The sequence below is a fragment of the Falco peregrinus genome, chromosome 3 (assembly GCF_023634155.1).
Source record: "Falco peregrinus isolate bFalPer1 chromosome 3, bFalPer1.pri, whole genome shotgun sequence".
Lineage (NCBI taxonomy): Eukaryota > Metazoa > Chordata > Aves > Falconiformes > Falconidae > Falco > Falco peregrinus.
The window spans coordinates 77,235,094-77,249,957 of NC_073723.1; the positions used below are offsets into that span (position 1 = coordinate 77,235,094).

The 14,864-nt window shown below is 40.3% G+C and overlaps 1 protein-coding gene across 2 annotated transcripts in view; it reads left to right on the top strand.

Moving 5' to 3' along the window:
* EPB41L4B (erythrocyte membrane protein band 4.1 like 4B) overlaps positions 1–14,603 on the top strand; it is a 172,612-nt gene extending 158,009 nt beyond the window's left edge. For both annotated transcript variants that reach the window (XM_055800199.1, XM_055800200.1), the window contains 3 exons: positions 4,112–4,180; positions 7,965–8,128; positions 9,735–14,603. In XM_055800199.1, coding sequence (XP_055656174.1) covers positions 4,112–4,180; positions 7,965–8,128; positions 9,735–9,804 — 303 coding nt within the window. In that variant the 3' untranslated portion in view covers positions 9,805–14,603. The remainder of the gene's footprint in view (positions 1–4,111; positions 4,181–7,964; positions 8,129–9,734) is intronic.
* The last annotated feature ends 261 nt before the right edge of the window (positions 14,604–14,864 follow it).

Below are 14,864 nucleotides of genomic sequence, written 5' to 3' on the forward strand. Positions count from 1 at the left end.
TTAATAATGCAACAAGAATCTTTGAGTACTAGCAGAAAATTATCCACAGAGGAATAAGATTTGACTCATTTTCCCACAAAATCAATGTGACTGTTACATTGACTGGTTTTCAGATTTTTCTCCTTAAAGATTACTCAACCATTGGAGTTTTCCTGAGACTGTGCTGATCCTTTTTGTACTATTCTTTTCTTTTTTCCTTTCTTTTTGCCAAGAGTCAACTGTTCTTTTAAGCTTAGCAAATTCTCAACTTGCCAAGCTAAATATTCCAGACAAGGAGATGCTTGTCCAAAGCAGTTCTGCTGTGGTAATGCACCCTGACCTTTCAGGTAAGGTGCATTTGAGGTTGTGAAACAAGCCCTTAGGATGTGAGATGCTGCTGGAACGCCAAATTCCTTTACTCCCATTTCAGCTTTACTCCCAACTGTGTCCCTGTGATGTGACAGTTACTTATGGGACCTGCCTTAAAGGTTTTATGGTTGTGACTTCAGCTGCAAGACTGTTATCATTCCTGCAGAGAGAGCAGATGTGCTTGAAATCAAGTTTTATACTTAAAAGCCTGTCTATGCTGTTACCAAGAGCACAGCTCTGACCTCTTGTTGCTCATGATATTTCTGTAGCCCCTGTGACACCAGTTAGTCCCTTTTGCTCCTGTGGAAGAGCCTGACTGTGCCAGAACAGGCTCATCTGAGCAGCTCTGCAATGTGGACACGATTGCTGCTCCACCTGCCACCACAGGAATTTCTCTGCTCAGCTGTAAACTTCAAAGCTGTTATTTGACTTGTTTTATCTTATACCAACGTAGACAGAATACCTCAGCAGCTTATCTATGGGCAATCCACGCACTAACAGCTACTGTGTTTTGCTAGTCTGAGCAGCTGAATTGAGCAGCTGCCCACCTCCTCTTTCCTCTTTCTTTTTCCCTTGTGTTTGCAATCCCAGGTAAAGCCTGGAAGCTGCTAAAGGTCTTCAGAGGCTGGAGGAACTGTAGGTTTGTGGTAGGTGGTGGAGATGGCTCTGCTCTTCTTCCTTTTTCAGTCCCCAGGTGGCATCTTTCAACAGATGCTGCTGCAGCAGGGAGAAGAAAACACCCAGAAGTTTAGGGTCTGCTTCTGCCCTGTGAGTCAAGAGATGTTTAAAGGTATGGTGCGTCTTCCTGCTAGTGCAAGGAGAGGGTCTATGTACTGTGTGGGGAATGCATAACATTTAGGTCTTCACCTCCTGTTCTGATCAGGGAGTTGTTTTGCTTTCTGAGCTACTCTGAGAGTTTTGACTCCATACAAGAAACTCAGCCCCAAGACAAGGGTCAGGAAGAGACTCACACATGGTGCTGCTTTCCTTGTGTGGTGGGTTGGGAATCACAGGGTTTTCTTCCTCCTCCCAGGTGCTGGCAACTGCTGCTGCCATCAGCACACTGCTGGCCATGGTGGGCATGCAGGACAGTCAGGCCAAAGTACTGTTCTGGGTGAAAAGACCTTTCAAATTTCCAAACGCAGTTTCACATAAATCAGTTGCTTAACTAATGTTTTCCATGATACTGCCTCCACATCCTGCATATTCTTAGACTGAAAAGTATTCTCAAATATACAGAATTTTTCTGCTGTTGTATGCATGAGGATGTTGTACCTACTTCCTACTCAAAAGAGCCAAGCCATCAATAGATAAGAACCTCTCACCAGTGCTCAGCAGAAAACAAGTGTTGTCTCTCCCCTTTGCCTGTGGGAGCTGGCAGCAGCGCTCCTATCAAGACCTGGACCAAACCAGTAAATTCCGTTGTGCCGTTTGAGTAACAGTGGTCTCTTCTCAGAGGGAAAAAGATGAGAGGAAGAAAGAGTAAATCATAAAGTAAATCATGAGGCAGATGGTTTCTGTTTATCACTCTTAAATTGAACACAAGTATGGGGTTTTTTCTCTGTGTTCCTTAATTTCTGTTTTCAGTTTCTTTAAAATGCTGGTAATCGGTGAGTTTAGAACCTAGAGAACCTTTCATTTGTCGAGACTGTCTTATTCCTGAGATTAAATAAGCACAGATCCCTGCGAGAGGAGCTCACACTAATAACTAAGCCAAATGAACCATGTTTTGCCATGTTTTGATACATAGGCTGGCGCCAGGCACATCCACAGATTGAAGTACTGATTTTGCAAGAGAGTATCCTGCATGGCTGTCTGCTGCAGCATGTCATCAGGGCTGACTCCTTTTATGTGCCTCTGGTCCCAAATCCCAGCAGGCTCTTGAATATTGTTGTGTCATCTTTCTTTTCAGTATTCAATAACTGTGCTTCATTTCCTTAACGAGACAAACATGCAAAATTAGAGAGGTATTGGCTGTAGAATATCAAACTCATACTGCATATGAGCAACCAACTTCCCATCCCTGTTTGCCTTTGGCTCAGAGACTGTGTTTGTAATGGAGTGCACTTGTATTTTGTACTGTAACATCATATTGTAAACCTTTTACAACCTGAGAATGACAGCCTGGGCTCGTGGGTATTTGCTGTCTCTCAAAAGAGTGAGACATGCTAGAGCTCTCCGTGTTTTGCAGTGACAGACTTGGCTCTGGGTGTGGAGTAATAACAAACTTGCAAGGAACTATTGCTTCAATCCAATGAGTAGGTTCAATCAGCAATGTAGTATGCCTACACTTTGTGAACAGACATGAACACAGGACTACAACAGGAGTGTGAAATTTTCTTTAATATGTTTGCATAGAAAATTGTGATTTAAAAGAATTACTCTCTTGCACAGTTTTTGTTCATTTGCACCTGTGTAATTGACTTAAAAACACCTTTATTCTGCTAAAAAGTTATTTACATGCTTGACTGTATCTTTGCTATCCATACTTCTTGTGTGTAAGAAGCCTGACAATTAATGCCAAGATTAATTCCACGTTTGCAGAAGTGGGCCCACAGATGGCTGTTAATTTCCCTTGGCATCCTTATAAGCCAATATGTTTCTGTTATTTTATTTACCAAATAAACACTATACATTTACTTAATTATATTTGACGTCATAATTTCAGGTTTTGCTTTGGCCTACAAGGGCTCAGGGCCCTCGAGGTAGCTTTCGTCATTATTAAACAACAGATATATAGCTGTAGTTAGTGAATTATGCCTGAAGACATGCATAATAAACAAATGTACAGCAGTTTCTATAATAAAGTAAAAAACACACCTTTACAGTGAAAAATGTGGTTTTCCAAACGGAAAGTATTAAGGGCACTTCAAAACTGACACCTATATTTGCTATTTTGTCCTCTCTTTGAATTAATTAATAATATCTACATTCTAAAGAGGAAAAACATGAGAAACAGCATTTACAATTAAGTGGGACAGAGATTGTTGCTGCTTTTAATATTTCTTTAACTTCAGTAAATGTTGAAATTATTTTAAGGGCAGAAGTGACTTCCAGCAGGGCCTGGTCACACCGGTGGCCATATGCTCATGAACCAAGCCCTGAGAGTTCTCGAGCTTCTTGGCACATGAATGTGTTGGTCTCTCACCTCCCTGTCTCCAGGCACATTTTGAAAAAAAATTCCAAAAGTCATCCATTATCCACAACCCTTCTCTCAACACAGGGCCTCATAGCTGCCCAAAGCAAACAGTTGTCCCCAATACTTTTTTTGTATGTGGTTTTCTTTTGATTACACCTTACGTGATTGATTGCCTTTGGCAGCAACTGTGTAACTGAAAATTTAGAAGTCTGAAATATGTGAAGCACAAGGTTCTTTAGCCAGAGTTCCTCACTCCAGAATTTGTTCCTGCACTTCATATTACATATTTCAAAAGGTAGTGCTGGCTGAAGGAAGCAGATAATGATCCAATGGCTGTTGACAGAATTGGAAGATACATTGTATGAAGTCAGTTCTGTATTTGCACAATAGATTTAATTACATGGTAAAATCAATTTATCAAGTTTTCATATTTACGGTTTGACTATTCACCATCAGCTTTCTGTATGCATTTTTGAAGGGGTCTTTTTTGGTCTGGTCCAAGCACTGCTGAACTGCTCTAATTTGTTGGATATGTCACTGTAGTTGCAATGCTTTGCTACTTTTTTTTTTCTTTTGCATTTTTATGCTCTGAAAATAACATCTTTTTCTTTATCTTTTTTAAAGATAAAGACATTCCCTGCTGATACATCTAATCCTTTTTTCGATCCTTTTACAACAGTACCACAGTTTTCTGTAAGTAGAACGTGCAACTAAAAACTGTGTATTTAACACAATTCCAACTGATTTTTTAAGTGTCAGAAATTTATGTGCTAAGCAGTCCTCAAAAAAAAAAAAAATAGATTCCAGGTAGAAATTAGAGTGTAAATCAGTTAAATATTCCCATTATACAAATAATCAACTTGTCTGCATTCAGACATTGCTGCTTACTAGACAGAGGATTAAGAGTTAAAGGTCAAGTCTCACTACTAATGTGAGACTGTAGAGGACACCTGTGAAGCTCCACAGAATCTTTCCAAAGAGCAATAAGGGAATGGGAAGACTTAGTCCTCTGTCTAGCAATTGCATGGCCTTCTGCCTGAAACTGCTTGCTGTGCCATCATCGCAAAAAGGGGGGCTTGATTTTCATTGCATTTACATCTGAATTTTAAGGAATTATAGTTAGTGTATTGATGACTACAATGGTATCTTTGTACAAACTTCCATGTTTACCTAATAACTTGAATCAAGTAGGGTTGGTAAACTGCATACAGGAAACAATTATTTGCCAATTTAAAAAATAAGTGCGATCTAAGTCCTACTTTAAGGGTAGAGGCATTATCTAATAAGTATGACAAAATTATCTACTGTATAAGAAACACTCCCTGATTATAATTATAAACCACGGTAACTGACTTCCAGTTTTTAAATTATATTCACAAAATGAAGCATTACAGACTTTAACCTTAACTTCTACCAGTAGCAGCAATCTATATCTGACATATAATCAGAGAACAGTAAACTTCAATCATTGTTGGCCCATGTGCAGTAACTGCATTTGATGATTTAAAAAAAAGCTTTTCTTTCACAATAAACTTGATCATTGGATTTGATCTAAATGTTGTTTTTCTCCAAATAGGTATTTTAAAGGCATAGTTAGGCTCCCCAAGCTGTGTCAGTGCCACTGTCGAGCTCTAATTAAAGGTATCTGAAAATACACAGGACTATGCCACAGCAGCTTTTCACTAGGTCAGCCAAGTCCGGATAGTACAATTGTGGTAAAAGCTAAACCAGAGTTACAGTGTTTGTGTCTTTCATGCTTATATAAGCAGAAAGATATGCCCAGAATCGCTTTCCCACTAATTAATAATGATTGTCAGGAAAATATTTTCCTGCCTATGACAGTTATGATGAAAGCAAAATTTAGGAGGGCTATATAAAATATATTTTTATCGTTGGGGGTGTCTGTGTGTGTAGAACTTTAAAATATAAACAGAAGGTATCCTGATACACTCATCCACAGAAATTTCCATCTTGTAGAAAATGGCTGTTTCATAGCAAATTCAAATGTTGAGATTTTGTTATGCTCTGTCAGGAAAGAAGCAGAAAAGTGAAATTCAAACTAATCTTTCTGAAATTCCCTCTTTTCCCCATACAGTCCTATTTCCCTGGGCAGGGTGGAGGGCAGAAAATCCAGATCACAAATATTTAAACCACCATTATAATAAAAATCTAACAGTGTGTGATCCATCATATGATTCCATACATTCCTGCTAATGAGTTATGCACGAATATCTGTGGTAAACGAGCAGCTACCTAGAGGACTGCATAAAGATGGGAAAACAATGAGGAAGGTTAATTTGACTTCAGTCCTGTGTTTCATGGTCCTCTGCCCCAGCCCAAAGAGATGTGCTGCTCCCCAGTAGCGTTTCGGTTTATTTTGATGCATGGGCTTTGCCAAGGGCTTGAAGATTGCTACACCACAGGCCGGAAAGATCTAGATCAGTGTTAGAACTTGCAGGCAGATCTAACTTTGAATGTTCTCCAGTCACACACAGTCCCAAATGGAAACTTTTATTAATCTGTTCCCTTGTTCTGTTTTGTTCTTTTTTTTCTCTTTTCTTTGCTTCTCCTTTACTTTTTTGTTTGTTTGGTTGGTTTTTTTGCTTGGAACAGAATATTGAAATGTTACTGAGGGAAAAAAGTTTATGAACGGTGACATTTGGAATACTTTAACTTTTGTGTAAAGCTTTTAATGTGGTGGTTTATATGCAGTTGTGTTGATTTTATTGGAGGAAAAATTAGACAGCTTGGTTGCCTGGAAAGTTTAAAAATAAGCCTTCATGCCAGGAACCCCTCTGAATTTCAGAGATTTCTGTAGAGAGATGGCAGGCTTGATGACCATATTCACAGGCTGGTATGAGCCATCTAATTATACCAGTTAAATATTTGGCTCAGATATATTATGCAAGCAGATATATTTTAAAAGATATTTTGGATATATACCATAAAAACGTTATCTAGAGTAAATACACTTTAGGACTCAGGGCAAATCTTCAGGAAATATAATTTGTCATTGCTCTGCTAATTTCAGGCTGGGAGAATTTACATCAGCTTCACAGAGTGATGCCTCCTTCTCATGCCATAAAGCAAGATCTGGCAGTCCTCAGAGCACAGGAACACCAAATCTGATACCCCTGCAGCTTATATGGTTGAATTTTAAAAGTTAAATGACAGAAAAGTTTGAACAGGTTCTATTGGCCAGTATTAACGCACGTAACTGGCCAGGGTTGGAGCGAGAGTTTCTTTAGCTGGTTTTACATTCTCCATTTTACTGTTTTTGTGGAATTAATGGAATTCCTTTTGCTTCAGAGGTTGTTTTGGAGCATATCAGATGTGTTTAGCTGAAATACAAGCAGAGACATATTAAAAAATGACAATAAGCAAGCAAACCTAACACAGCATATTTCCCTGAGCTCAAATAATTGTCCCATTGATCAAACTGATTTGTTTGTGTTTAGCATTGATCCTGTGTGGCTTGCAGAATTTGAGAAATAATTAAGACAAAGAAAACCAAAAAGTTGTTATTCGAATAACTGCTCCCTTATGGTGGTGACTTTTTTTCCTCCCTGCCTTCAAGTCTGAATCAAGTTCAAAAGAAAAAGTCGTCAAGAAAGGAATGCAGCTGATATCAGTAGGAGCATGTCCTAATTGTGCTGATGCACTGACAAACTGCAGCTGCTCTGTTCTTTCCGGGTCACAGTCATACATGCACCACAGCCACTAGCCATTGTGATTTGGCATGAGAAATAGTCCATGCCAAAATGCAAGGCAGGGCTGTTTTATTTTTAGGGATCCTCCCCTTCAGTTGCATAGGCTGGCCCAGCCTTTGCTGTAATACTGCAGCGCTGATATGCCTCACCTGAAAGACAGGAGATGGTTGCTTGCTGTTTGTCTTAAACCAGCACTTCCACTATTGCTTTAAAGTTGCCTGTCACTAGATGCTGCAATAATACTCCTCCTGAGGCATGCTCCAGTTAGCAGATGTGGGAAAGAGGTGGGCACTTTGAAACCCAGACTCCTACAAGCCCAGACTCCTGGCTGTTAAAAAACATACAGTAGTGAGAGGACCCACCAGGGAACTGTATAGGATTTCTGAAAAACAGTCCAGAAATCTCATATGGTCATCATCCTGCATTATTTTTAGGGAAAATGCAGTGAAGATAAGCAGCCTTCTCCAAACAGATTATGTCTTTTATCTGAATGCTGCCAGCCCCGTACGTGGAGTTTCATCTCATATAGTGCATGTTGCCATCAGGGTCGTCCCTCAGGCATAGCTCTGAAAAAGCCATCAAAAGAGATGGCTGTTCAGCGTCTACAGGGGTTGCACTGAGCAGCTATAGCTACAGCCACCTGTTTGTTCTCCTTATTCGTTGTTGTTACTGAGTGTTTGGCAATAAATTGGATGCTGAAAGGTAGCAAGAGCAGCAGACATTTATCTATGCTTTTTTTCTTTCTGTGTCTATACATTTTTTTGTAGGCAGAATTTGCAGACAGCAAAGTACAATGCTGTGCGGTGCCGTCATCTCCTAAGATAACACTGGTAACCCCGTCACCTGTACTGAGATCTTTGGCAGAGACTATACCAACTCCAACGGTCCAGACAATATATACGTCGCATAAACCGATTTCACTGGCAGACAGGTATTGTGCAGTTCTTTCACAGAAATACTATGCTTTCTGCATTAAAGGTATCAGCTTGATTTCTCTTTTTCTGTTATAATTACCATAAAATGCCATTTTCCCTCATACCAAAAGATTTCCAGTTGCTGTTTGACACCTACTTCAGAATACGTGGGTTATATAAAGAGATCTGGAAGTCATATCTGCTCCAAGAAAAAAACCCTACCTTAATTAACTGCTGCAGCCAGCAGCATACCACTTCTGTGGCCAGTGGCCTGGAGAGAGAGGGCTGTGCAGATTTTCCTCAGGCAAGTTATTTTGTCTGAACCACAAAGGTTTTCTTTTAATAATTGCTGTTGCAATTTGTTTTTTTGAAATTAAATGTCTGTAGGGGAAAGCTGAGGTGGAGAAATGCCTGCTTTTCTAAATTAAAAACAGTCACTGGATTTCTTTCTTTTTCCTCATCATTTTTTTTTTTTTTTTAGTAATGTCAAGGTACTGTGGTCTTTTTTGTAGTTTCTCAGACAAACAAGCCACCTCATCTTTCCACAGGCAGCCTGCTTTCAGTTTTCTGTTCTTCCATCCTACCATTTTTGCATGCTGGCTTCTTATTCTAGACTTTAATCAAAGCTGAATTTCCCAAGGTGATCATTTACTGAATACAAATGTAGGAGTGGATATACTCAATACTTCTGGAGCACAAAGAATCCCAGCCTTGTGCTGAAGAGAAAAGATTTTTTTGGCATCATAATAAATGAGCCTTTTTTGCTTTTGGATTCACAGACAATTCCCATTTTCATTTGTTAATTATTTTTTGCAGATGTTGGTTTAATTGCACCTGCACACTTGTTCAACGTTGCTAACTCATCTTAAAATTTATCATTCCAGTGGAAGTGTACTTCTGAAGCTGTAGTGCTGAACTCAGCTTCTGCAGGTTGTCGTGAGCACAAATGGGTGATTCCACCCTTGATTGTCCATGAATGGGCTGCAAGGTTTCTGCAGTGCAGTTCAAATCTCCAATCTCTTTTACAAGCATTAGATACCTAACTCTTGTAACAACAGAGCAAACAGGATTTTTTCCCCCACACTATTTACTAAGAAATGGGATCACTAACCCAGGGTATTCCCAGTGTTGCAGAGCCTGGGGACTCTACAGAGTGTGTCAGTGTGTGAGAGCAAGGACTTCGGCTCTGCTTCCCACACCTCGATGTGTGCGGGACTGTAGTAAATTCAGCGTATACAGACGTCCCCCAGTATCCAACCGTGCTGAGGAACAGAAGGCTGTAACACCAGTCTTTTGGGATGGCATTTACTGTAGCTGTTTCATTTTTATAGACCTAATCCAGCTTCCTTTGAAATCAGTTGCCTTTAATGGGGGTGAGATTAAACCCCGAACTGTTTTATCCATGTGCCTCTTTTTATGTCCTTTTTCTTGCCTCTGTTTGCTCTTCAGAAATATCAAGCGGTACTTGTTTTTCAATCAGCCATCAGTTATCAGCCTTTTCACTGAATTGAGTCTGACCTTTTTCCCCCTCCTTTGGTATTTTGAAAATGTTAATTATTTTAAATTGAAATCTGAGACTTATTGTTGTTCCCATAATTGGCTGTTTGTGCATTAATTACACAGTGCTGAGACTCTGAGGCGTGAACTTGAGAGAGAGAAAATGATGAAAAGACTCTTGATGACAGAATTATGAAATTCACACTTCCGTCAGATGGAAAATGGATTGGGGCCTTTCATGTGCCTTCTGTCTGTTTACATTCCTCTGCTTCTGTGTACTCAACATAATGCATCGGGAAAATGTGTGATATTCCTGGCTCGCCTGGATTCACCGTGGTTGGTTAAAATTGAGTCTCGGCTAGACTTTAACTTGAAGGAGTTCCCTCATTCATTTGCTGCTGGGAAATAAACCTTCAATCCTTTATCTCTCCTGAGATTTTATACTATTAACACAATTAATTTCTGGTTTGGTTTTGGTAAATCTAGGGCAAAAAGGATCAGCAAGGAGCATACTGATTTCTATTGGGAAACACTGTTCTGTACATATGTTAATAAGTGCACAGAAATTAATGTTATGCAGAATATTTTGATAGTAACATAGAAAATACGTCATTTTGTACAACTGAAAATTGCAATGAGCTACTGCTATTTGTTAAAGAACCATTTTTAAAGCAGAAGAATGATTATTACATCCTAACCCCAGGACTGTTAGTCTCCACAGAAGAGTAAATGGCTGTCTTATTAAATTCCTAACCTTAACCTTCACTCAGAGATATAAATAGCTGCAAGGGGGAGAGACACCCCACCATACAGGTATACACACACAACACTCCCTATAGTTTGTCATCTTGACATAAACCTTTGACTAAATCTTACCGTATTTCCATTAATAAAAAAAAAAAAAAAAATCAGTTGTTTAAAGTAATTTGCTACTGACTTTCTAGCTTGATACTGACTTTTTTTAACTGAGAAGTTTTACCTTCTCCAGGTTGCCTAGGCATTAGGGTGCGCCCACACTCAGAGAGCTTCTGTGCCCGTGCTGAGGGTTGCAGAGCCTCAGCAGTGTGGACGTAGCTCCCGCAGGGAGGATTTTTTCCTTCCTGGGTAGATAAACCACCTTCCTGTCTGACATGAATTGATTGATCAAAAGGATAATAACAATGATAGTTTATGGCATGGCTGTGTCTACACCCATTTTTTCACTTTACTAATCAGCACGTGTGTACTGGCAAACCTGTGGAGGGTACGCCTGGTTGTACGTCCCGTTCACCTCCAGCACACAAGCAGCCTCTGCGTTCAGTGGAGCTATCTCAGGCGTCAGGTGGGGTGGGTGGTCCAGCACTAGCAGAACTGCAGCCCTAGGGAGGGTGTTTATGGTGTACAGGTAACACTACCAACTATTTCCTAGGAACAAAAAGAAGAAAGAAATTCTCCATTTCCCCCTGTTCAGTAGTGCAGGGTCATCTAGAAAGCTACTAACAACTGTCAGCTGCAAGGTACTCTTCCAACAGGAAAGCTTTTGTGCGTTTTGTATGGCTGAAGATGTATATTTTTCTGTTACTCTGTACACTATGTTCTCTTGTTTGTATTAAGATAAAAGATTGCCCTTAATTTGACACTGATTATGATGGATTTAGCTTAAGCAGTTTGTTTGTGTGAAGGCTGGGAAGTGACTGCTGTGAGACTGGGTTTCCTTCAGAGATAGCTTGTGCTTTTTTTCTGAAATGAGAGTTCGAAGCATGAAATGAAATGAAATGAAATGAAATGAAATGAAATGAGCATTGTAGGACTGTGGATTGCAGTGTGGAGGTATAAAATGACTTGTCTATTTTATATTTCCTGGGACAAGAAATTAGTGTTAGGCTCCCCAGTTAACAAACCCAAAACTTTCTGGTTGCCGTAAAACAGGGCAAAATAAATAGCACAAGTGTTAGGTAGAAACTCACAGTAAATGTAATGGAGTAGCTCTGCGTGAGTGATGGGCACAAGAAGCCATAGGAATAGACCTGGACTGCAGATTTCGGAGTGCTCACGTGACTCTGCTGGATAATTAGATACGACTTGTATGCTGTCCACCTTCTAGTTACGGTGCCGGGACACTTCTGTCCTAATGTTTTAATGTACTGCTCCATCAACCCAAGGTTATTAAAAATGGATTAGGAACATTAAATCTCTGTGAAGAAATCAAAAAGGTGGGGAAAATGCAACAGACACAAAAGGCTGCACCTTCCATGTCCTGTTACTCTTTTCTCACCACTTCCCAGAAGGTACTGGGGGAGAGAGAAGCTGCAGCACATTTTGTCTGCTCCCAAGTAAAAGTGAGCGTTGTGAAGAAGAAATAGAAGAAAATTGTAGTTACAGGTGCTGTTTCGGGAGAGGAAAGCAAAGTAAGGTTGAGAATGGCACAGCACTGATTCTTGCTGAATCTGATCTTCTGCCTGCTCTTAAGCAGCCCTCATTTGTGTGTGAACTGGCAGCAGTTTCACAAAGTCATTGTCAAGCAAAACCAGAAAAAACAGATCTGAACACACACTTCGGTCGTTCTGATTGCCATGGAGCGGACTTTGAAAACCTGGCAATATGCCTTCAGGTTTGGGGCAAACAGATCTGTTTACCTGCATTAGGGCGGTTTGGTCACATAAGCAAAAGCCTTTAACAAAACTGAATGCCTGACTCAGACCAGCCCATCAGATGTTCTGGCTTGTAAACAAGCTGTTAGTTTGTTCTTGTAAATGCAACAATTCGCTCCCGTTGTGTAAAAATTCTTCAGCTGAAACAGAACTGGAAAACAAGAAACATGAACCAAGGTTACTTTACAGTGGCCAAGTCTTTATAGCTGAGGCATGCTCTGGCACAGCTGAGAAAGAGCAGAGACTTCTCCCTCCTGGCTTCCCCCCAGGACAGGAAGGAAAGGCTCACGTGGCCGCTTAGTTCCTGTGGAATGTTTTCCACAGAACAACCCCAGGTACGTTGCCTTGTCTTGTTTTAGTGTCTTATCCACTGGCTGCCATCATTTCCTATTCTGCAGTCTAATGGAGCTTTATTAAAACTGTTTTACTGGTATCAAACTAAGCTTTTACCTGTGGAATGTCATCACCTTGTTCTTTCTTTACTATGTACTTTCTTCAGCCACTCTTCAGTGTCTCAGTTTTCAAATCCTCTGAATAAACACTCCTGCCTCGCCTCTGGTTGGGAATTACAGTGTTAGGACACCTGTTACCCAAAACTACAGTAAACAAGACAATGTCAACGTGAACAGATGCTGAGGGGCAGATAGTCTAGATTTGCCCCTGGACTTGAACTTTACAGGTGTTAAAGGATACTCTGCCTGAGGGTATGTCTATGTAATAGTGCAGAAGTATCTGAGCTAGCTTTAATGAGCTTGCATACGTAGTTGTGGCAGCATGAAGCCCAGCACAGGCTATCATTATCATGTACATTGACACGTGTAAAGATAACACATTTGAAGAGCAGCCTTCTGAAGCATAGTGTGCAGAGCTGGTGACAGGTAAGAGTGGCTGAAAGTTCATCTCTTCAGCCCTCCTGGAAAGGGGTTCATGTCACCTGATGTTAATATGCCCAACTCTCACCTGACGAGAGATCAAAGGAACTGTCTTCCAGAGGTGCCTCTGACTTAAATGTCTACCTTTATATTGCTTAAACTTCAGTGAGATGAATCCTGCTCACCGTCCCTCTGGTTAGGTCTACGTTGCAAACCCTGGCCAATGTGGCTACATCATCCAGAGTGCTTTGAGGTATGATTTGTGATCAGTGTAGCTCTGCCAGAAAAAGCCTTGAACATTAGGTGTAAATATACTACCAGAAACACCCTGTTGTCAGAACAGCTTTTGTCCCTTATGGGGAGAACAGAGACGTGGAGTAACTCACAGTGGCATAAGCACGGAGGCTTCATTATAGTTGCACTGAGTCTAGGAGTAGCTGGTTGATGAAACCTCCCGCTATAGCCACGCTGGCAAAGGGGTGGCCTTGGCTTTTAGCAGTGCCCTGAGTGATGCTCTGACCCGGTCAGCAGATCCTAGCTTTCCAGCATGAAGTCTCTAAGTGGCAGAATGCAATGTTGTCATGTTTGGGTGATTCCAGCAAAATTTATTGGCCATTTAAATAGCTATGCAAGGAGTTAAATATTTTCTCATATTGCAGTCTCTTACGGAAGCCAACCAATTGTGCTTTGTTTTTGTGTGGTTCAGCAGTTTTCACTATCTTGTTTTAAAAGGAATAACCAGGTTTTCTTTAGAAATGTCTTTTGAGATCCCACATCTCTATCAGATCCCACAGTGTGTGCAGATTTTTCACATTTTGAACATACTTAGACCCTGAAAGTGCAATGTTTGAAAATTAACTACTCCAAGGTTTCAGTTTGTGGCTTCACAACTCTCTTGCAACAGAATGCCTACGTGCCCATTTAAAACAGAGCCGGCACTGCAGTGAAATGTTTCATTGGAGGCAGCATCGTGTTTTGTTTGAACTGTTTACAAATATTCTTGTTTTTTCTTTTTTTCTTTTTTTCTTTTTTCCTGAATACATTTCTGGTTCATTGGCTACAAAAATCTACTCGTAATTATGCAATGGGATATTGTTTCTTTCTTTTTTCTTTTTTCTTTTTTTTTAATGTCCTGATGTTCAAGGAGTTTGCAATAAATATACTGAAGCTGATCTGTAATTGCATGTAAGATCAGCCTCACAACTGTGTTTTGTAAAGTTAAGTGCCGTAAAAGAACCTGTGGATGACATGGAGAAGGAGGGAAGGGAGAAAGTAAGTGGAGGAGAAGGCTTCTTCGGCAGCTGCAGCTTTGACTGGTGGGTAGCAGCTTTAAAGTAAGATTGCTCACACCATTTCGTTTCATCTGAGTAGCAGCGTGTATCACCAAACAATGTATGATGGCATTTTGTTGAAAACATGCCTAGAGAGAAACTTTTACGGCTCAGCTGTTTACCTGTTCCTGTATTCATGCCTGCAATAAATGAGATGAAAAATAAATCATGGAGTCTGAGCAATTTGTAGTCAAATCAGTCACTTAGGAGGCATGGGGCAGTATGTCAACTAAAGGAAACATTTGGTTGCTAATAGAATAGATCCACCTTCACTAAAAAAACACAACCTAAAGATAAAATCGAGAATTTCTTCAAAAAGCCCAGAGGGTAACTTAAAGTTACAGACCAGTGTTGTAGGATGCCAATCATCTGTTGGGTCATTAGTTGGGGCATGCTTTGCTGAATACCAGAGCTGGAAAAACA